The sequence below is a fragment of the Balaenoptera borealis genome, assembly GCF_965194805.1.
Source record: "Balaenoptera borealis genome assembly, chromosome: 19".
In the NCBI taxonomy this organism is placed as follows: Eukaryota; Metazoa; Chordata; class Mammalia; order Artiodactyla; family Balaenopteridae; genus Balaenoptera; species Balaenoptera borealis.
In genome coordinates, this window is record NC_138878.1 from 69,072,988 (window position 1) to 69,097,157 (window position 24,170).

The window sequence follows — 24,170 nt, forward strand, 5'->3', positions numbered from 1 at the left end:
GCCAAACAGAAAACAAAATCAAGCTTAGGTAAGGAGAGACTACATTCAAAAAGACGATTCCAGTAAGGAGAGGGGGACTGTTGCAGTAGGGAGAACACTCTGACAGTAAGATCTGCAAGCATCTCCAAGGTTGCGCAGAAAGGAACTTTCTTTCACAGGGAGGAGTGAACAAGGCTAGAAAGAACCGGGTGTGGGGAGTGGAAGATCAGACTGCAGCAGGAGATGTCTTGCCGTCAGCTGGTTCTAGAGAGGGGCCACTTTCCTGCATTATTTAACCTTAGGAGTAAGTCAGAGTTCAAGGGTCTTTGGGGAGGGAAGAAGCTGAACTAAAGTTTGGTGAAGTCAACAGACTTTTGTTCTGATTGATCAGCGCGGACAGTCTAGCTAATCATTTATGAGAGTGAATGGAAATTTGGAGAGTCTGGCTCTGGCCTTGTCCTATGTGAAAGAGGGGTCAAGAGTCCTATCTGTCCTTCACAGTAAGCCGTTTCCTGGAACACAAAAGGTTGGAGGGATTCAACTATCTCTGTTTTCCAGGAGCCTGGAGGTAAGGTTCAACATTGTCACCCCTCACCTCCAGGTTTCACCCCTCCTTTATCCCAGAACACTTTGAAGAGGATCTTGGGGTTGCCCCTCTAGGCCACGTGAAGCCTGGGCTACCAGGCTTTTCCTATGGTGTCGTCATTGCATGGGGCCGGGTTAGAGTCCCTCACACCTTGCGTGGGTCCTGCCCAAGGTGGACCCATAATGACCCCGATCCAAGCTGGCTTCCTTCCATGTCAGGTCCCACTGGATGTCTGCTCCCAGCATGACAAGAATCTCCAGAGCACTGGGTCTAGCAGATCGGGGTTGGGGCCAGGAGGTCTATATTTTTAATAAGCCCCCAAGTGACTTTTAGGATCAGGAGTTTGGGGAGCAAGGCCAAACTTAGTGACTTCCTGCTGGAAAATCTGATCAGGTTCCCTGTGATTCGGGCCCCCAGTTCTCCACCTGGGAACCCTCCGTCCTCAAGGCATAAATACTTGTCTAGACTCTTCAGCAGTTCCTCCCACCACGAGGGCCCACCTTGAGCACAGTGCTGCCCGTAAGTGCTACCCACTCCATCTGCAGGGGGATTTTGTCTCTGTGACAACACAAGGGAGGGTGTTGCCTGTGCAGACAGAACAGCATCTGCAGGGAAGGCTGGGATGAGCCCTGACCCTCGTGACTCGAAGACTCTGTGTTGCTGGGGAGCTCCCAGCACCGCCCACATTCCTGGCCATTTCTCTGCCCATAAGGTGAGTCTGATTTGTAGCATCTCTGATGTCCACCCCCACCCCCCATTTTATGGTCAAGCCTTCTGACTAGTCCTTCTCCCACATACAGGGGTTCTTGACCATCTGTCTATGATTGCAAAGCCCTTCTCCCTGTGGGCACCACCCCACAGTCACCCCCCAGTCTCCTCTCCATGGTCAGAAGACCCAGGATGATGAGAACTCATGGCCACCCCACCTGATGAGGTCGGGCTGCTGGGAAGCACAAGCAACAACCTGCTGGTGTGTTCCAAGCACTCACAGAACCACAGGTGCTGTGCTGGACACTAGGGACACAGCACAACCAGGACCAACGAGGTGCCCTCCCCCATGGAGCTCACAGCCTAGTGTATGGTGTCGGGAGATGGTGTGGACAATAAGGAAGGAAAAAAATAGACCAGGTGATGTTCCGTAGAGACGTGTGCGATGAAGCAAGTAAAGACAGGGCAGTGAGGTGGAAAGTGAGGAGAATTCGTTGACTGGATGGTCCGGCATCACCCACAGCTGCAGTGACACAGCCTCTGGTTCAGGCTTCCTGAGGAGTGGAATCAAGGCAGGGCTTCGGAGTAGCTGAGAGACAGGCAGAGACTACATCACATCAGGCACATGTTTCTCCACCCTGCCTCCACAGAACCCTGGGCTGGTGAATCACATTTCAGTTATCTTGTGAGGTAAGAAGTCAGTGATTGGCTTTCTGATGCCTTCACCTCTCCATCCTAGGATCCATCCTCCCACCCCTGAGTTCAGTGGGGTTTACAGGGACCAGGATCTGATCCTGTCTCATGTATGCATAAAAACTGATGGAGTAGCTGCTTCCCTAAGAGAAATAAACGTGCTCACTGGCCAGGCAGTAAGCAATTTTCTGAGCATAACTATTTCAAAAAGAAAAACAACACACTGGATTACAGATTCCACCAGAAGCACGTATATTAGAACAGATGGACCAAAATTTTAACTTAGTCAATTAAGTACATTTAAAGAGATAAGGCATGATACTAACAATAGGAAATGAGAATAAGAACACATAAAAGAGAACCAAGTAGAAATATTAGAAATGTAAAATAGTGGTTGAAATGAAGACACAGTAGAGGAAATGAGCAGCAAAATGGACAGCTGAGAAACAAATTAGCAAGCTGAGGAAATGTCCAGACAGAAGGAAGAAAGGTGAAGGAACTAGAGTACACAAAAGAGCAGGTAACAGATATGAACAACAGACACAGACACACTGACATCTAAATAATAGGAGTCCTAAAAAGAGAAACTTTTTAAATGGCAAAAATGAAATATTAAAAAATAAGAGATAAATTTCCCAGAATGTAAAACAGAATAAAGACATCAGATTAAAAGGTCCATAGAAGTGTCTTATGAAGTTAAACATTTACTTACCGTACAACTCAGCTATTGCACTCCTAGGTTTTTACCCAAGGTAAATGAAAACCTGCATACACAAAAAAGCCCTGAAGAAGAATGTCCATAGCGGCTGTATTTACACTAGCCCAGAACTGGAAACAAGTCAATGTCCATCTACAGGTGAACAGGATGACTACTACCTGTGGCACATCCGCATAATGGAAAGCTACTCAGCAAAGAAAGTAGACTACTGATAAATGCTACAACGTGGATGAGCCTCGAAAACATGCTGAGCAAAAGAATCTGGATACAAACGTAGCATATGAATAGAATACTGTATGATTCTATCTTTATAAAACTCTAAAAGACAATTCTAATATGTACTGACAAAGCAGACATGTGGTTGCCCAGGTCTTGGGGTAGGGTGGAGATTAACTGTGAAAAGACATGAGGGAACTTTTTGGAGAAGGGCAAATATTCTCTATTTTTATTGTAGTGGTGGTTGCAAGGGTGTTGACAGTTTTCAAAGCTCATCAAACTGTGGCCTTAAAGGGAGAGTCATCAGCATACCAGTGGTGTTTACAGGGCTTCAAGACTGGATGAGATCAAGGCACTGTGAGCAGATGGGAAGTGGGCAGTCTGACAGTAAGAGGTGAAGGAGGTGGGGAAGGAACAGCAAAGGGGGCCTGAAATGAAGGCCAGAGAGGCAGGAGGCAAGTCCCAAAAGCCAGGTGAACGTGTTTCAAGGAGGAAATGATCTATTATCTAAGAATCTAAGATGCTGCTGATAACGTCAAGGAAGAAAACAGAACTGACCACTGGATTTAGCAATGTGGAGGTCATCTGGCAGCAAGGTAGGTTTTGGAGTGGGTCCAAGAAAGAATGGAAAGGGGTCTTCCCTGGTGGTCCAGTGGTTAAGAATCTGCCTTCCGATGCAGGGGACGCGGGTTCGATCCCTGGTCGGGGAACTAAGATCCCACATGTTGCCAGGCAACTAAGCCTGCGCGCCACAACTAGAAAGAAGCCCACGTGCCGCAATGAAAGATCCCGTGTGCCCCAACTAAGACCCGACGCAACCAAAAATAATACATATTTTTTTTAAAAAAAGAAAGAATGGAAGGGAAGTGAAGACAGCAAGAACAGACAACTTTTGAAATATTTTGCTTTCTGAAACAAAGCAGAGAATGATTCAGGAGCCAGAGACTTTTTTGTTTTGTTTTTTGAAGTATGTTTACATGTCCATGGGGATAATCCAGTATATATAGAAAACCTGAGGATACAAGAGATAAGGGAAACTTGCTGGAGTGATGTCTTGGAGTAGTGGACATGGGACAGGCTCTGGTGCCAACCCAGTCAGTTCATATACAGGCACCAGTGGGAAGGCATGGAAATTATGGAAAGTGGGTAGAGAAGGTGGACAGATGTCATGCAAGGCTTCTGCTGGCTTCTATTCACTCAGGGAAACAAGAAGCAAAGTCGTCTGCTGGGAGCAAGCATAAGGGAAGATTCAGTGAAGGGATTGTTGAAATCTTGGTACTGAAAAGCCAACGAGCTTAGGAAAAGACATTTGAAACCGATGATGGGGAGGTTCCAGTCACTGGTAATGGAATGCTCCTAGGGATGACTATGGGAGTGACCGTCTGTTGCAGGGTGGGTGACAAAACCGTGAGCAGACAGGTTAAAGAACTGTGAGGTCAGGACACAGGAAGATCATCTACCTGGACAATAAAATCAGGAAGTATTATGATGGGGGTGGTTTTAGATGCAATACAGCAAGAGCTGAAATCTTTACGGATGGGAAGAGTGAACCATTCATAAGGTGATTGCAACAGAGGGAAGCAAGAGTGATATGACAGTTTGGTGTCCCAAGAGTCAGAACTCAGTTTTAGAGAGAAGGGAGCGAAAACAATCTAGAAGCAACAAATGAAGCAGCTACTCCCTGCAAGGATCATAAGGAAAGGTACTGTGCAGAGGGGAGACCCAAGTTTCAGTCACAGCAGAAGATGGCTGAATGGAGAGTTCCAACTGAGCCCAGCAGGTTTCAGAGTTGGGGAAGAGTGGAGCGTGGGGATCAAAAGGGCAATGAACTGAGCTACATGTGGGTTAGAATAAGGGAGATAAGAGGGGACCTGGGAGCCCTGGGCATACATAAGGTTGTGTAATAGGTGGTAGGGAGGTAGGGAATCCTTCTAGGAGGAAGCAGAAGTCTGGGACCCTTTTAGAAGGACACTTTAGAAGTCCAGGAGGCCCATTTAGAAATATTTTTTAAAAGATACTAAGCTTGGTGGTACAGTTACAGAACTTGCCAGGATGCTTGTGGAATATTTGTGTATGACTTACAAAATCCTTTGTAGTCCCTAAATCAGAGAATCTGGATTCAAAGTATATTACTTTTGGTGTTAGAATACAATACCCATATGTTGGCAATACACCTCTTGATGCATTAGGTTGCTGTCTCTTACAGAGGTTAATAGTGCTGCCTCTATTCTCTCCAAGGATCTCTGCACAAATCACACAAGAAATCCAATTAATTTACCCCTGCAACCTTTACTGGGCAACCCCTATACATTAAGGTAGGGTCAGTGTTACATACCTATGGAAGCGCCAGCTACGGGAGTCTGACAGTGAGCACAGAGTCCCACCATACCAGCAGGCCACTTTTTCTCAACCACTGGAGAGTCATGGACCCCTCGAGAACTAGATGAACCTTCTGTACCCTGGATTTCTAACCAATGCCTTTGAAACCCATCCAGGAAGGCCTGCTGGCCCCTAATTATAGCCCTACCTTAGGGAAATACAGAAAATATTTGTGAACCGAAGAAACGCCACCCAACGAAGAAACGCCACCCAACGCTATCCATCTTGCCCCCTTTCCACTCTGAGCACTCAGAGAAACTTCCTCATTTTATGACTGATTAGCTCCCTTCCCTTCTGAATCCTCCCTACTATCAAGTAATCTCTTCATCTGGAGAAGATAAAGAAAATATAAACATTGAATTCTAGGGAGATCTTGAGAAATGGTGCTCTCATGTGCAGATGTGTCTCTTGCCCTCTGCCTCATGAGGGCATTCTAAACCCATCAAGGGGCATTTCCTCTGACTTGCCCAAACCTCCAGTGAGTCCTCCAGCCCCTGCTCTGCTGTAATCTTCAGGGTCATAGGTGGTGAAATTCTAGGGAACGCAGAGCCCAGAAAATGCACTGATTCTGAATGTCCAATCCAGACTTCATATTCCAAAGGGAGCTTTGCTCTCATGCTACCCAAAATCCCACAGGGCAGAAACCCAGGTAACTTTACTTCTCATTGTTTAGGAATTTGATTTTTATTATCAAATATCTACTATAAGAACACTGAACAAAATTAAAAAAAAAAAACATTAGGGGAAAAAAATCACTGCAGAGGCAGTGCAATACAGTGGTTAAAACAATCTCTGGAGCCAAACAATCTTTCTACTCCTAACTAACTCTGTCCTTAGGTAGGTTTCTCATGATTTCTGCCTCAGTTTCTCCCTTTGTAAAACTGGGATAATAATAGTACCTATCTCATAGAATTAAGGGGACTGAACAAGTTAATATTTGAAAAGTATTTAAAACAAAGTCTAGCACATGATAAGTGCTGTATGTGTTTGTAAAACTTAAAAAAAAAACCTTAACTGGGTTAATCTATCCATGGGTCTTTCCAGTCGTTATGCATATACACTTTTTAGATGTTATAGTAGATATGTATATACAATTTTGTGTCCTTTTTATTCCTTTTTTTGTTATGTATATTGACTCAGTATCCATAATTATAACTTACAGTGACTGCCTAAAACAGATTACAAACTAATTGTCCAACAATGCAGTAATGAGTAAACCATGGTCACTGACACACTGGGTTATTAAGTATCACCTTTTGTTCCAACAACATCAGTCTCATACTTATGGGCAATACATTTCCATCATTAGTAATCTCATTTACTAATCTTTTCTAAGGTTAATCTCGATCAACAGTAAATATCCCATTCAACACTTTTTTTCCCTTAAATTCAGGTTTAGTATTCCACATTCTATTCCTTAAAGGGCACCCAGACCCTCCCCTTATAATAGCACAATCTGTGTTTCCGTAATGATGCACAAAATGTTATTGTAAAGCTTCCATCCAATATTCCAGCTTGATGCAAAACAGCGTATTTCTAGTTGAAACACTTTTCCTAGGATAAAGTTTTTCCTTTAACAATGCACTCTGATCCACAAATAGTTGAGATCTCTTACTAAAAGATGTCTCATTCCCTACGTTCATGTTGCTCAAGTAGGATTCCTGGTGGACCATGAGGGGAGTCTGGTGTCCTCTTCACTGTAATTATTTGATGTTAAATAAAGGCTACACAACTGTGGAAGGCTTTTGCCTATTCTTTTCATTCACAGGTTTCTTCTACGAAGATAATTTCTACTGATTAATAAGGGGAGAAGTCTTACTGAACTCGTATTAAAAATTTCCCCTCTTGATTATACTTATAGGGTTTTTTTCAATGTGTTATCAAATGTACAATAAAAGAAAAATCTCTCATCAATTCAATTCACAGAGTTTCTCTTCACTATGATTTCTCTGGTGTTGAAGTAGGGCTGAGTGACCACTAAAGGCTTTTCCACAGTCAGTGCATATAAAGCGTTTCTCTCCACTATGCATTCTCTGATGAATAATAAGGGAAGAATTCTTACAGAAAGCTTTCTCACAATGATTACATTTGTAGGGTTTTTCTCCAGTATGGTTTCTCAGATGTACAATAAGGGAAGAACTCTCATTAAATGCTTTCCCACATTCATTACATCTATATGGTTTCTCTCCAGTATGAGTTCTCCTGTGTGCGATAAGATGAGAGCTACAGTTAAAGGATCTTTCACATTGATTACATTTGTAGGGTTTCTCACCAGTGTGGATTCTCCGATGGGCAACAAGGTGGCAACTCTGGCTGAAGGATTTTCCACATTTATTGCACTCATAGGGCTTCTCTCCAGTATGAGTCCTTTGATGTCTAACAAGGTGAGCCATCTGGCTGCAGGATTTTCCACATTTATTACATTCATAGGGCTTAATTCCAGAATGAATTATTTCATGTTTAGTGAGGGCTGAACGTTCTCTGAATGCTTTGCCACACTCCTGACAGTTATAGGGTTTCTCTCCTGTGTGAGTTCTCTGATGGGCAATAAGGTGGGAGCTCCAGCTGAAGGATTTTCCACATTCAGTACATTTATATGGTTTTGCTCCAGAGTGAGTTCTTTCATGTTTACTAAGGGCTGAGTAATCCCTAAAAGCTTTTTCACATTCATCACATTTAAAGGGCTTCTCTCCAGTATGCATTCTCATGTGGGCAATAAGATGGGAGCTCCAGCTGAAAGATTTCCCACATTCAGTACATTCAAAAGGTTTCTCTCCAGTATGAGTTCTCTGATGTCCAATAAGATGGGAGTTCCAGTTGAAAGACTTCCCACATTCATTACACACATAAGGTTTCTCTCCTGTATGAATTCTCTTGTGTACAATAAGATGAGAATTCCAGCTGAAGGCTTTTCCACATTTATTACATTCATAGGGTTTGATTCCAGTGTGAGTCCGTTCATGTTTAGTAAGGGCTGAACGATTCCTAAAAACTTTTCCACATTTATCACATTCATAGGGTTTCTCTCCAGTATGAGTTTTCTTATGTTGGATAAGGTAAGAGCTCCAGATGAAAGACGTCCCACATTCATTATATTCGTAGGGTTTCTCTGCAGTGTAAGTGCTTGTATGCTGTGTAAGGAATGAGTCATACCCAAAGACTTTCTCCCATTCATTGTATTTATATGCTTTCTCTACAGTACCAATTTTTTGATGTTCCATAAAGGATGAAAAGTAAAAGATATTCTCATATTCTTTGTAATCATACTGGTTTCCTCCAATATGAAGTCCTGGATGTTCACTAAATGATGGGCTCTGGTTAAAGATTTGATGGCATTCCTTATATTCATATAGTTTTTCTCCTGTATGCATTCCCATATGATCACCAAAATGCAGTATATGATTGAAAGATTTAACAGCATCAGTACATTTGAAAAGATTATCTCCAGTTTGCACCCTTGCAGGGTGAACAGGTTGCATGGAGTGGTAGAAGGCTTTGTCATACTCATTATTTTCACAGGTAATCTTATCTGCATACATTATGGCTGAGTTACATCTCCAACTTTCAGCATTTGTATCAGGCTTATAGAAATGTTCTATTTGAGAAACTTTCTGAGATGGAACAATGCTTAGGCTCTGGCTACACCCTGCCCCAAGTTCACAGAACTCAGAGCCTCTTTGAGACAGTACTTGCTTTTGCATGAAGACCATTTGCCTCATAGCTGTACTCTGGTTCATGTGATACATTTCTAATTGGTCTTTACATCCCAAAACTTCTAACCTGGAGAACCAAGGATCATCCCATATGTATCTCTCCAACTTCATGCTATGGGACTGTTCCTCCTCAAGAATGCTGTGTGTTGGGATCAACGCTTTGCTTTCAAGATTTCTCATCCATTCTGAAATAAACAGAAAAAATCCATGAGAGCATAGGGAAAGAACTTCTAAGAGTAGAGTGCAAAAGGCAAGATTTACTGTCCATATTATCGAAAAGGTAAGCATGAACTTGTTTCCAAATAGACTTGTAACCCAGAGGAAGATCGTAATAGGAAAGAGAAGAATGGTAAAAAGTGAACAAAAGTAGTTAACCAGAATACAAAGTGTGCACTGAATATGAATAAAACCCATTTAGGAGTATCTTCCCATGAAAAGGAGGACCAGTTATTATGTGTGTGCAGGAAAGAGTTAACTCTACACACTTGAGTTGGTCACACTTTGCACATTCCCAAGAAGGCCTGTTTCATGACTGGCCCTTGGCCAACTCCTAAGGACTGAGATCCTGGAATGTTCTAACTCATAAGAGTGTTCTGCATGCTTGAACCCTTGAAGTATACTGTACCAACTTCTCTAGATAGTTTGTACATTTAAGGTGAACACCTGCTTTCCTTCTGGGGTTCTGGAGCTTCCATGATTAGTCAGTCAGTCATGTGTGTCTAAATGACCAACCCCCAATAAACACCCTGGACTCACAGGCTTGGGCAAGCTTCCCTAGTAGATGACACTTCACACAACTCATTGCTGAAGGAATTAAGTGTGTTCTTTGCAACTCCACTGGGAAAGAACTACTGAAAGCTTGCATTTGGTTTCCTCCAGACCTAGCTCCATGCACCTTTACCCTCTGCTGATGTTGCTTTGTGTCCTTGCACTGTAATAAACCATTACTCTGAATATAATGCCTTTTGAGTCCAGGGAGTCCTTCTAGTGAATCACTGAACCTGGGGGTTGTCTGGAGGATCCAGACGCATTTAATACTATTAAGGTGAAAAAATAATAACTGGCTTAACAAAAGACAGATGAACAACCAGCCCCTCAGCAACTAATGTTTAAATTATTAAAGTGTGCTAATTCATTTCTATGTTATAATGTCCTTTCTGTTCCCCTACTTTGACACCTGTCAAAAAAAGAAGGGGATGGGGTTAAGAGAAAGTATCACCAACAAAGGCTTCAAGCTATCACATTATTTCCTATCTCACAGAGTTCAGTCAATAACACAAAATCATCCGCCCGAATGGCAAAAATCACATGGTTTCAGGATACTCCTTAAGTTCTTCTAACATGTGTAGAATAATGACAAAAGAGATAGACTTGAAAGACAGCACACTGCAATGAAGCAGATACAGGAGTTATAGTCTGATAATCTGTATTTAAGTACTGGCTCTGCCACTATCCTTACGTGACTTTTCTGAAGATTAAATGAGATTGTGAATCCAGCAAAATGTCTGGCAAATTCAATATGTGGAAGCTACCTATCATCACTGCTGAGGTATCAGTCCTCCAACAACAGGGGTCTGTATTAGTTTCCTATTGCAGCTGTAACAAATTACCACACATGTAGTGGCTTAAAATAACAAACTCATTGTCTCACAGTCTGAAAGTCAGAAGTTCTAAATGGCTTTCACTGGGCTAAAATCAAGATAGCTTTCCTCAGAAGCTCTAGGGGAAAATCCACATCCTTGCCTTTTCCAGCTTTAAAAGCTGCCTGCATTCTTTGGCTTGTAGCTCCCCCCTCCATCTTCAAAGTATATCATTCCAACCTTTGCTTCTGTTAGTCACATCTCTGTGTCTCTGACACTCCTGCCTCACTCTTAGAACGACCTCACGATAACATGGGCCCATCCAGACGATCCAAGATGATCTATCTCAAGATCCCTAGTTTAATTCACATCTGAAAAAGTCTCTTTTGCCATATAAAGCACCATATTCACAAGTTTCAGATGTGGACATTTTGCGGGGGCGGGTATCATTATTCAGCATACCACAGGGTCTAATGCTGCAGGTACCCAACAGGGCCTAGACCCTTGTCCTCTTTCTCCAGGTTTTTCTTCTTTCTTCACTATACACCATTTTCCCCCTTTTACTACCCAAGTCCATTACAACAGAGAGAGATCCTACTCTGCTCAAGAAATGGCACTTACTATCAATTTTAAGCTTAGCTCCTAGTAGTTAGGGAATGATCTTCAAACAACTTTTGAATTTTTCCAGTAGAAACTTTAAAAAATGGTAGCTGACCAAGTCACTGATTAGATAAACAATGTCCGTCCAGCTTCATACTCAGTACTTATGGCCTGAGTGTCTCTTCCACCTGTAAATTATAATCTATGTGATGAGATGACGATCTAAACAGTTATGAATACACATATTACATCACTGAGAGTTTGTGGGGTTGTAGATGCTAAGCGGATGGGAGGTCAGAAAAGGAGACCATGACAGAAGGAATCAAGGAAGGTTTCACACAAGAGAAATGACATGAGCTCAGTCTTCGGGCATGGCTCATATACAGACAGACTGCTGGTATGGCATGAGCAAAGGCATGCGTGATGTGACTGAAATGTAAGGAGGGCCTTAAGGATGCCAGCTGAGTAAACTGCAGGAACTAGTCAGGAAATGAGCAAAATAATAGAAAAAATTGGAAGGTCTTGAAATCCGGTCAGAGTTATTTAAAAGGCAACTCAAGTCACTGTAGGTTTACTGGCAGAGACCTCATAATGGAAGATTTCAGGGATATAAATCTAGAAATAACATCTGAGGGGGCTAATAACAAATAATAATTCACTCACCAACTTGAGCTGGAATTTTATGAGGGTGCCTACCTGAGGGTGATGTTGGTGGAAGCTGAATGACACAGCTGACATTTCAGAGGAAGAAAATCTCAGAAGTCAGACAAGAGATTACTTCTTAGAGAGGAAAGAGCAGGGAGTCAGGATGACTTCCCCACTTCCAGCTTAGCAGACTCACAGAAGGTTGGCATCAGGGATATAGATCAGGAAGACGGGGAAACAATCTAGAAGGGAGAGCCAAGATTCCTGGTTCTATCAAGATCAAGGAGACAGCTGAGATGATTTCCAAGAAGGCAGAAGTGTAAGGATGGAGGTGGTGGAACCACAGGGCTCAGGACAGTTACTTAGAATGGTCAGCACTGACCATTAAAGCTACTGGAATTCATGACTCCTTGGTGGAAGGTTTCAGATCCAGATAGGGGGCAACTGGTAAGACTCCACAAAAGTCCACTTCACTAGATGGGAAGATGTCCAACTTCAGGACTCAAGAGGGGGCCATTGTACATCGTTAAATTAAAAACAACAAGATACAGAACGATATGTATTGTATTCTACCTTTGGAAAGGTGAAAAGTAACTACATATGCCTATATGCTTATAGTTGCATAAAGAAACTCAGGAAACAAACAATAGAAATTATTGCAAGTAATTAACCTCGGTAAGACGTCAGTGAAATTTCACCACTCCATAAAAGCAACCATAAAACTGGCAAAACCTGACAGAATAAGTTTCTTCAGAATCCTCTAAATTAACCAAAGCCTTGCAGCAACCCAGGGAGAGTTTATTCAAGGAAAACGGCTGAGTTTCAATAATAACGGTGAGTTTTGTGGCATTTTAACTTACCCTAATCCCATCTGACTCCTCAACTCAGCAGTAGCCTTGGAAAATAACAGCTCACATTTCTGGTGATAGAAGGAACAGAACAAAGCTAGAGCTTTTTCAAAGCCTCATTCCCAAAGAACAGTCATTATCTGACCTGTTTGGTGGTTCCCAGGAAGACCCCACTTGAAAGGCTTGTGGGAACTTGCATAGCGCTAAAAACTTCTAGGAAGTAGGTATTTGTCAAACATTTAATGGCAATGTTTTAAAGCGTTACTGTCTGAGGTGATGGAAAACAGACGGGGTACACAATACACAAACCAGAAAATGAAAGGAAAACCTGAGGAGTGAGATGTCCATAGATTTGAAAAGTTCTAACATATTCCTGCGAATCTAGAAGGCCCATGCATACACACTGTAATTAAACTTTCAAAAGCCAAAGCCAAAGAGAGAATCCTGAAAGCAACAAGAGAGAAGCAAGTCATCACAGACACGGGATCCTCAACAAGATAAACAGCTTATTTCTCATCAGAAACCATGGAGGCCAGAGAGAAAAAAAAATATGTCAACCATGAATTCTATACCCGGCAAAACTATCATTCAAAAATGGAGAAATCAAGACATTCTCCGATAAACAAAAGCTAAGAGTTTGCTGCTAGTAAACCTGCCCTACAAGAAATGCTAAAAGGAGTTCTTTAGGTTGAAATGAAAAGACACTAACTCGAAATACTGACCACCAGTAAAGGTAACTACATAGGTAAATACAAGAAGACCATACAAATGCATTTTTTGTTTGTTTCCTATCTGATTTAAAAGACAACTACATAAAGCAATAATTATAAATAAATAAATCTGTTATGAATCTATGTTGAGACACAATGTATAGATGTAATTTGTGACAATAATAGCACAAAAGAGGGAGGACAGAGCTATACAGAAGCAAAGTTTTTGTATACTATCAAAATTAAACTGATAGTAACCCAAACTAAATTGTTATAAATTAAGATGTTAATTATAATTCCCAGGGCAACCACTAATAAAATAACCCCAAAATTTATAGTAAAAGGAAAGTGGTTACCTGTGTGTGCCTCTGTGTGTCTGTGTGTCTGCCTGTGTGTCTCTCTGGAGAATAATAATAATGTGGATAAGAGGAGAGTGTATAAATGAGATTTTTTTCAGCTTACACATTTTATATAGCTTTGAGTTTTTTGAATCACGTAAATACATTATCTATATTAAAAAAAATTTTTTTTTGTTTTTTTGAAAGAAGAGTCAGTGACTACAGGCCACAAGTTTGGCAATAAAAAATTAAAAAGCAGGTAAATTAAATGAATGAGAAGTCTTCTTAGACAAAGGGACAAAGCAGAGAACATGAGAGGTGAGGAGGGAAACTGTAGCATACAAAACTGTTACCATGTTAAACAGGTGGGCATCTTTGCTCTGAATCAACAGCAGAAAAAAGTCAATATAAGGGATAAAGCTCCTTGGAAGGAACTGTGACCGTCTCTGAGGAAGTGAACTCCTCACAGCCTCAGCCCACTTCTCAAACAAGAAGGGCTTGGAGGAAGGTTCCTCGCTCCCACCTGGGGTCTGCTCTCACCTGGACAAGTGCCTTGAGGAGGATATGCCTGCTCCACTGACCACGGCTCTTCTCCTTGCTCCAACAGGGAGATGACCTCGGGCTTGGCGATCTGATTCCCTACATGTGGAGGAAAAACACAGGCTTGTAGAGCCATGTAACCCTCCCTTGCCTATTTTTCATGAATGACTTCACTTCATGCTTTATGAGCAATAGGGATTTCGTCCTTGAACCTCAAGGCTCAAGATCATCTCAGCCCTTCTGAGGCCTCGTAAGCTTGTAAACAGAGAGTAGCATAGGGGATCACAAGGGGGACAGCATCGTTTACTTGGGCAGTCCCCGCCTTACCCACAGAGAGCAGATGCCCATAGGTCTCCAGCATCACATCACGGTACAGGGTCCTCTGAACAGGGTCCAGCTGCCCCCATTCCTCTTGGGTGAAGTCCACAGCCACATCCTTGAAGGTCACTGGTTCCTAAAAGAGCACACGTGTTCCTCCTCAGCCCGGAGCCACCCCCACTCCAGTGTTTTCTGGGGCTGGAGTGAGGCTGACAGCCCTGGGGAGGAGAAAGTACATAGAGGAATTGCCCTGGATGCGTTCAGTATTCTCACTGATGTGGGTCAGGTCTCACTGGGAGCCACCCAAGACCCTGCATTTGGGATGTACTCTTAGGGAGTTAGATATCTGGGCCCACAATAAAGATGATCAGGTCTCTTCTAAGATCTTGCCCAATTCTAGTTAACACTGGCTAGTATGGACAGGACTCCCATCTGGGCAATTCCTCCTGCTTCTCTGGAACTGCAGACACTTAATAAGACCGAGATCAGGACCAGGGTGGATGCAGACTCTGAGCCCTGGTCACAGACCAGAGAACCTGGGGCTCAAGTCTGCTCCACGTGTGGATCTAGGACCTGGAAGGGTGACCGCCTTCCTGGCCACAGCAGAGACACTTCCACTCCCAGATTGTCTCCGACCCAAGGACTGGAGGTAGGGGTGAGACAGGATTGAGCAGAGCAGCCCAAGCCAAAGAGAATCACTTAGAGTTGCTGTCAAAGCACTTTGAGTTTGAAAAAGTTCAAACTGATGTTTTTAGGAAAAAGAGAACCAGGAATACCCACTAGAAAGCTAAAGGGAAGTCTAATTTTTGCAATGAATGCATCCCTTCCAGTCCTTTGAAGCCATCAACGTGAGCCTCAGGTATCTGGGCACTTCCAGGGTGGGGCAGGGGGACTGGGGAGCAAGCTGTGCTTCATGGGAGGTGAGCGAGCGACAAACCCCACAGCCCCTGCTCCTTCCTAGGGCCCCCTCTTGGCCTGTCTGTTCACTACGGTCCTCCCCTCCACGTCAGTGCAGAATCATCCCCAGGACAAACACCCACTGAATGGATACACGCGCAGCGCACTTCCACTCCAAGCATCCTTCCACTTCCTCACAGCCTGCTAATCACTTCCCTTCCACCCGCATGCGGCCTTCCTTTCTGTCCCGCGAGTCATCTCCGATCAGGGTCAGCCCTCATGCTGGTCTTCAGTGTAGACTTTACTCTGCTGGTCTGAACTGCTCCTCCTCCACCTTCACATGACTGGCTTGAAACACAGAACTGCTTCTGCTCCAGTGATTCTCTAACTCCAAAAAGCATTTACAACTGTTAATCACAACCTCCTTTAGTGAAACCCTCCCTAACCTTGGACTCCTCAATTCCAATTTTTTGATTTTCCTCTTACAGACATGCCCAGGCCTCAGTTTCCTTACTGGCTGCTGCTTCTACATTTTTTGGGTAAACTTTTTTTACTTAAATGTAACATTCGGGTAGAGAAGTGCACAAAACCTAAGTGTGCACCATACCTAAACTCAATGCACTTTCAGAGTGATCACACTTGGGAGACCAGCTGGGAGGCCAGGCTTCCTGCCCAGGGTGCTCCTGGTGTGCCCGTCTCACACTCCCTAATCTCCCTGAAGGGTGGCACCTACTTAGATGGCTTCAAAGTTCAATAGTTAACAAAGTCCAAACCCACACCGTGGCAGCTGTCAAGCTGGTGGACTGAGCCACAAGTTCACCTCCCACCCTTCCCAAGACCCCAACAGATCCCCATACACATACTTAAAAAGGAACAAAACCACCACATCTAACTGACACAGAAGGAATGAAATCACTAGAGAGATTCTGTAACCCCTAATAAAATAGTGGACATTGGCAATGATCATCAATGACTGCTAAACCACAGGTGAAAGGCAGAAAGGGAAATGTCTGATGGAGGGGTCAGCCTGACAATACCTGCACCCACTAATCCATCACATCACCTGGATATGGGCCAACCAGACAACCTGTGCCCACTGATGCAGGACAGTAAGAAGGACCCAGCACCACCTATCAAGTACTCTTGTCCAAAATACAAAGCCTGAATCTGCCCTAGCCTCTAGCTCAACTACCAGTCTATGGGAGACAGCGGGATAGAGGAACTCATCCAAGGACATCACAAGGGCAAAATCAGGCAACCCAACAAGACAGGTGACCTGGTTTCTTCAGTACACGAAGCACTTGCAACGTGTGGTCCTTGCTTGGATCCTGATCTGAATAAACCAACTGCAAAAGACATTTTGGGGACAAGTGGGGAAAAGTGAATACGGGCTTGGTATTAGGTAATAGTAAGGAATTACTGTTGTTAATTTGTTGGGTGTGATAAAGGTATTGTGTTTATCTTCTAAAAGGTATGTATGTCTCAGATACATACACAGAAGTGTTTAGGGGTGAAATGATACAGTATCTGTGCTTCACTATAAAATACTCTAGTTTTTTTTTTTTTTTTTAAAGGTTGTCCGAATAAATGAAAAGGCAGAAAGCTGGAAGGTGACATTTGCTAAGGCTGGTGAATGTGGGTGTCTGTCGTCAGCTGAATAATGGCACTGCCAAAGACGTCCATGTCCTAATGACTGTTACCTTAATATGACAAAAGATGTCATAGTTACAGAGATATGATTACGTTAAGGATGTTGAGATGGGAAGACTATCCTGGATTTTCTGGTGGGCTCAATGAAATTACAAGGGTCCTTACAAGTGAAAGAGGCAGGAGGGTCTGCGTCAGAGAAAAGGAGAGAATGCAAGCAGAGGTCGGAGTGATGCACACTGAAGATGGAGGAAAGGGTCATGAGCCAAGAAATGGCAGGTAGCCTCTAGAAGCGAGTGAAAGCAAGGAAGCAGCCTCTCCCCTGAGCCTCCAGAAGGAACACAACCCTGTAGACACATTCTAGACTTCAGACTCCAGAACATGAGAATAAATTCATGTTGTTCTAAGCCATTAAGTTTGTGGCAATCTGTTATAGTGGCAACAGGAAACTCTTAGGGTTTTAAAATCTCCTAAAGTTTTTTTGAAGAAAGTAAACGACATAACTGGCCAGCAAAGAGGCCATCGGCATGTGGTGTTCTACACATTCCCGCAAGATGGGGAGCAGATGAGTGTGGCTGACCGAGGAAACAGAGCAAAGGAGACCCCAGGCCTGCACGTTAGAAGGGGTTGCAGGGGAAGCAGGACCCCAGGAGAGGCTCTGGGCTCTGAGCTTAAATGCCACTGAAGTCATGAGAATCAGGCTGCAAGGTCTATACTCAGGACCTCTATATTCAGGACAACTTTGCCAGTTGCCCCACATCCCTGCCAGCCACTTTGCCTTGTGGGCAAAACTCCCTGGACCCTCCTCATACTCAAGAGTGTGGGAGGTTCTCAGGCTGCCTGGATGAGTGACTACCCTGGAGTTGAGACCCCTTCAGCCCAACACAGGGAGAGGAGAGGGGTCTGTGGCCTAACAGCCAGCTGTGCACCCAGGAAACGGGAAGCAGAACCGACCTGGTGATCCTGGCCCACCGAGGCACATGGAGATTAGAGTGAGACTTGTCAGGGGAGGGAGGGAGAGAGAGGGAGAGAGACAGATAGAGACAGAGACCTAGAGGCAGGTCAATCAGGAATCAGACCTGCTCAGGTGCACAAAGCAGATTTGTCAGACACAGCCTCACAGCTCTTCTCTGGTAAACAAAGACAGACCAGAGGGCCCCTGCACACATGAGGAACATCTGCACAGGTGGAAAGACCGAACTTAGCAGCTAAGAGGACAGAGAATCCAGTCAGCAGTCACATCCAACTTCCAATGACCTATACTTCTAATTCCCAGATGGGAAAGATTCGGTATAAAATAGGACAGGATAATACAAGAGGCTCAGAGAATATGAAGAAGAGATAAAAAACACAGCAGTCAGGGGGCCATCTAACAGACAACCTCAGAAAAATAATACAAAGGAAAACAGGAGGGAATTTTTAAAAAATACAGGACTTCTTTAAAAAAGACACAAAACACTAGCCATAAACAAAGACAGATATATTTGACAAAAATATACCAAAAAACATTTCACTGATAAAAGACACCATAGAGACAAGCTACAGATTTGGAGAAGATAATCCATATATGGCAAAGACTCAGGATCCAGAAAGCATGAAATGCCTGTATATTAATGTGAGATTCAGAAATCTAGGGATGGGAGACACACAGAGAAAGAAGGAAATACAGATGGCCAATAACTCATTTAAAGATATTCAACCTCACTAGCAATCAAGGACATGAAAATTAAAATAATGCAATATACTTTTGTGGTCTTGAGGTAAACAAAAAATAAAAGACCCGATATTAATATTGTCAAGTGGCAGCAAAGATGCAGGGAAATAGGCACCTTCTGAGTGGGGAGACTGAGAAGGGGCTTTGCCCTTTCAGAGCCACGTGGCAGCACTGGTCACACTAAAAACACAAACACCCTGAAACTCAGCAAAATGCTGCCTCCAGGGTATGCCTAGATAAACTTACATGTGCACACAAAGTAAAACTATAAGAACTTCCACAGGGCTTTGTTTGGAATAGGAAAAATGGTGGGAGGAAGGACTTATAAACCTATTCTCAGAAGAGATGAATAGAGTGTGCTTCTCTGATGTGGCAAAAGGAATGTACTTGACCTTCATCTACCACATGGATGAACCTCAAAATTGACCTTGAAAGGTGTAGAAAAGCTACATGTAGAAAAAGCATTGTTAAAAAAACCAGATTACCTTATAATGTCTACATAGTTTATTACCTACATATGAGTATGAAAATGGATTAACTGTGTACGTATCTTAAGTGGTTGTTGTCAGGAAGGGTGGGAAAAGAATGTGATTGGGGACTAAAAGGAACGAAAAGCAAATATGGCAAAACATTAACGATGATTAATTTGGAGTGGAACCCTGTTTAATCATTTTTTACACTTTTCTGCAGTTATGGAATTTGTCAAAATAAAAATTTAAATAAAAAATATTTTCAGAGTTGAGAGATGTCATCAAAACTGGAAGGGCCCATGGACTGCCAATCAGGAAGAAAAAAGACCCCCAGAGGAATACGCCCCAATGTCAGGGCCCACAACTCATGGAGGCCTTAGGGATGCAAAGAAAATGCAAAACTGAGGCTGGTGATGAAACAGAAGAGACAGCAGAAGATAGGCACCTAGTCTCACCAGCTGTGGAGACAAGAGGTGGGGCTGGGAGACGAAAGTCTCACTGTTACCTAATGCTTAGGAGCAAGGAAGCAGGACAGAGAAGGGCCCCACCCCCTAGGTAGGAGTGAGCCCTTCCATTTCACAGGTAACCCTTACCTGAACTCCTACTTTCCAAATATCATCTGCCAGGATGACTTGCAAAGATGTTTCACCCAAATTCTTGTAAACATTTTTGGACATGTTGCTTTGTACACAAGTATAATCGTTTATCTAGACATTCTAAGGCACTTTATGAAATCTGACACACCAGCCTCACGTTTAAACTACAGGAGGGTTTAAGGGAGGATGTAGGGGGTGCTGAGCTGGGTCTTAGCTGTTTGCCTGACAGCTAAGGATCTCATCTGATTGCTCCTGCATTACCTGAATTCTCTGACAACTGGCCCCTTCATGGAACCTGGGGAAGTTCAGATATACTCTCTGGCATCTTCAGAATTTCATTATTTATTAATATTTTAGGGCAAGCTCTTAGCAGAGAAGGAAAATATAACTAAACTGTGCTCATCCTTGAGACAACCAAAGATGGAGGCAGAGTATTCCATTAATTGGTGTTTTATGTGAATGTTTACTGTGTAGAAATCTTTGGTGGATTGTTATAGTGGGGGTTTGAGAGTTTCCACATTTGGGGGGGCTGGCTGGGGTTTTTATATGGGCTGGGATATTATTATTATTTTCCCTATTCATCAAAATAATGGGCTCCCACTAGCTGAAACTTCACTAACCAACATGTTTGTAAGATCAGACTATTCAGATAACAAGGGATGACAGCATTTGATATTTTCACCAGGTGAATGCTTTTTTTCAATAAATATTTAATTTGGAGGGAACAATAGAGGGATAAGGGGCTCTTGTTTGTGTTCCCAAGACCTCACTTAATACAAAACTCACACATTCAAGTCTTGAGTTTCCCACAGGGAAAGATCCAAAGTGGGTGTGGGGAGGGGCCAGGAGTACATGCTCACAAATCACAACTCTTCAGACATTAGAGGGTGGTGTTATTTTAATTCTCCATTTTATTTTCTCGGCATTAACTCTAATAACTCTCAGAAACCCTCACATAAATCGACAGCAGAGTGCAGCACAGTGGTTATTAGAACTTCTTCACAGCACTTCACTACAGCTAACTTCTGTTCCCAAGCAACTGATCAGGGCCCATCTTTCAGCCTAGTCTAGCTTCACTATCGATTGTCTGCAAATGACCGCACGTTGTAAGAGCAGCGAACACCAGTCACCCAAGCTGTGATGCCCTCATTACGTGGCTCAGACCTGAGACGGCAGTGCTGTGACGTGGGGACAGCATACTCACGACGTGCTTCACCAGTCAGCCTTGAAACCGTGGGAGGTTTCGTTAATTTTTTTTTAACTTGGCGGGAGGCATAAAGCTAAGCAGAGATGTTATTAACATTTTTATATCACAGTATCTCACATTTGCTTGATTCATTATTTTAACAGAAATGAAAAACCTAAATATAGTAATGAAATTATTTTTGTCTTTCACAGCAGAGAATCATTAGAGTACATGTAAATTTGAAGAACTAGGATAAAAATCTCTCATTTAGAAAAAACCCTAAGAAACTGAAACAGTAAGTTAAAAATGGCTACTTCCAAGTCATGAAAAGAAATAAAATACTGATAAACGATATGACATACAGGACCCTTGAAAATATGCTAAGTGACAGAAGCCAGACACAAAAGGCCATATATTATATGATTCCCTTTATATGAAATGCCCACAATGCGCAAATACAGAGAAAGTAGATTAGTGGTTGCCAGGAGCTGAGAGTTGGGGGAAACAGGGAGTAACTACTAATGGGTATAGGGTTTCTTTTTGGAATGATGAAAATGTTCTAGAATTAGATACTGGTGATGGTTGCAGAGTTCTGTGAATATACTAAAACCCACTGAACTACATACTTTAAAAAGTTAAACTTTACGGTACATGAATATTTTAATAAAGCTTTTATTAAAAAAATTTTTTTAAGTGGCTGCCTCAAGTAAGGGCGTTGAGCAAGAGGGGAGGAGGGAGATGACACCTGTCCAACATCATGAACTGTGCTGCCCTATTTCTCTCGGAAGCCACCCTTGTGCCCTTACAGTCACAAAGTCCTCCTGCTTCAACTCCCTTATACCTCTCAGATCTTGCTTCCAGGTGCCAGTCAGACTGAAGCCTGATACGCCAGCCTGCTTCCCACAGTCCCCCTTCTTTCCACTCCCCTGCAAGGGGCAACTTTACAGCCACATTCTAGACCCTGGTTCCTCCTGCTCCCAACACTTCTGAGGCTTCTTATTACCACCAGGATGGAGACCCAGCTCTGCGGCGGGCATTCAGGATGCGGCTGGGTTTGTCCTGGCCTCTTTGGCCTAAAATCTAATTAAGGTCAGCCTTCACCCAGACGCTGGTCATGCAGTGTGTCCCCATGCTGCTACAGGAGGCCAGATTCCTGCTCACCAGGCTATGCCCACCCGGCTGACATGTCCCCTTTACCCCTTGGCTCAGGGGTGCCCTATCTCCCAGGCAGCCTCCTCTCCACAGCAAAAGGACCCCAGGTGCTCTGTGCCCCACGGCCTCTATGCAGACTCTCCCAAGGCATCAGTTGTGCTCAGCTCTTCCAGGGCTCAGGGCCTCCCTAAGCACCTCTGGCTTGTGTCCTGAACCACATGTGCAGCACTAGGCAGATGGTGAGGTCTCAGTAGTTGACTGAACCACCCTGGAAAGTGGCATGGGAGCTCCTCAGGATGGGGGCTAACACATCACCTTGTTCTCCTCCCAGTAAGCACAGAGCTCAGCAGACATCATCAATCTGAGTCAGGCACTGAATACATGAGGGAAGGTGGGAGGGAAAGAGGAGGGGGCTGCTAGCCAAAAGGGGGTTGCCCCTTATCCACCAAAGAGCCCACAGCACAGCTGGGGCTTGGGACTCTGAACAGGCTGGTTGACAGTGAGGCTGCAAGTCATGGAAAACAGAATTCTCCCAACCTGTGCTCAGGAATTAATAAACTTCTAGCTGATTCCTTCTCTACCCAAACCCTAACTGTGGTAAACTGAGGAAGTACATCGACTGGGATGGCCGGGAACACCCTGAACACCTTAGGGAAGAGGGCAACCCTCCAGGAAAAAGCAGAAGCCCCATCTCACCTGGGCCTGGGCTGTCAGAAGCCTGGGGGCCCTCCTCCTCTCCTCAGGGGTCTTCTCCACGCACCAGGTAGAGTCCTGAGGACACAGAGCTGGGGGAGGAAAGTGAAGTCACAGAGGCAGTTCTCCCTGCCAGAAGTGAGTCCCACCTCCTGACCCTGTCCTTCCCCTTTGGACAAGGGAAAAACCCTACCTCCTCATGCTATAGATGAAAGCAGTGGGGCCGAGAAGTTAAAGAATGTGCCTAAACACATGAACCATCCCCCCTTGCTCTGAGGCACTGTCTTAGACACAGTGTCTCTTCACAGACTTTCTAGGCCTGAGCCGTAAGTGGCCACACATTCATTCGCATGCATCCTGTCCTGGAGATATCATCACACTGTATCCCCCAGTGGAGTGTTCTGCCCAGAGACAGAGCTGGACCAGACCCCATGCCCCCAGCCCCCTCCTCCCCAGCTCTAATTCCCTGGCAATGGCAGGTTACTGCTGGGAGAGACCACAGCATGTTAACCAATGTGCCTGATGGGGACACAAGTTGTTTTTTTTGTTTTTTGGGGGTTTTTTGCCACACCATGAGGCATGTCGGATCACAGTTCCCTGACCAGGGATGGAACCCGCATCCCCAGCAATGGAAGCGTGGAGTCTTAACTGCTGGACCACCAGGGAAGTCCGGGGACAAAAGTTCTTGACTCACCCCAGGAGGCCCACGGGTCAACAGCAGCCATCCCCCAGGACTGGTCCGTAAGGATACCTGCATCAGAGGATCCGGTTAGGACAAGGAAAGGAAAGAACTGTGACACCAATCCTAGTGACTAAAGGCTACAAATGGAAAAGGAGAACTGTCTCACTAATGCGCAAAACAAAATTCCATAAGTAGAGTCCAAGGACGTGTGAAACAAACCCAACATAAGCTAGATTTATAGCAGAAATGCACAGGTGGGTCACTTTCAGGAATTTTATTGATATGATACAGCAACAGAACAATTAAGAACAGAACTCCTTAAATGGGCTAGAGAGATATTTGATAAAATTTAACATTACTTAATTTTTAAAAAATATTAGTAGAAAGATACTCCTTTGATGTCTTTAATGACAGATACATGAAAGCTCGCTTAAAGATAAAACACACCACTGACACTATTTTAACATTGTTCTTATATTATAAACCAGTGCTATATAGTGAGAAACAATAATAATAGTAAAAAATACGGGACTACTAGAGAAATTTTGGTTGTATGTATGAC

The 24,170-nt window shown here is 43.7% G+C and overlaps 1 protein-coding gene across 19 annotated transcripts in view; it reads right to left on the reverse strand.

The window, feature by feature from the left end:
• ZNF606 (zinc finger protein 606) overlaps window positions 1–24,170 on the reverse strand; it is a 66,681-nt gene that overhangs the window by 2,623 nt on the left and 39,888 nt on the right. For 7 of the 19 annotated variants that reach the window (XM_082369160.1, XM_082369161.1, XM_082369159.1 and 4 more), the window contains 5 exons: window positions 23,621–23,677; window positions 22,930–23,018; window positions 14,581–14,707; window positions 14,254–14,352; window positions 5,934–9,177 (listed from right to left, as the gene is read on the reverse strand). In XM_082369160.1, coding sequence (XP_082225286.1) covers window positions 7,190–9,177; window positions 14,254–14,352; window positions 14,581–14,707; window positions 22,930–23,018; window positions 23,621–23,677 — 2,360 coding nt within the window. In that variant the 3' untranslated portion in view covers window positions 5,934–7,189. Of the gene's footprint in view, window positions 1–4; window positions 5,144–5,933; window positions 9,178–12,677; window positions 12,737–14,253; window positions 14,353–14,580; window positions 14,708–22,929; window positions 23,019–23,620; window positions 23,678–24,170 lie in introns of those variants that run through there. The other 12 variants (XR_014237831.1, XM_082369170.1, XM_082369168.1 and 9 more) reach the window with 9 other exon arrangements.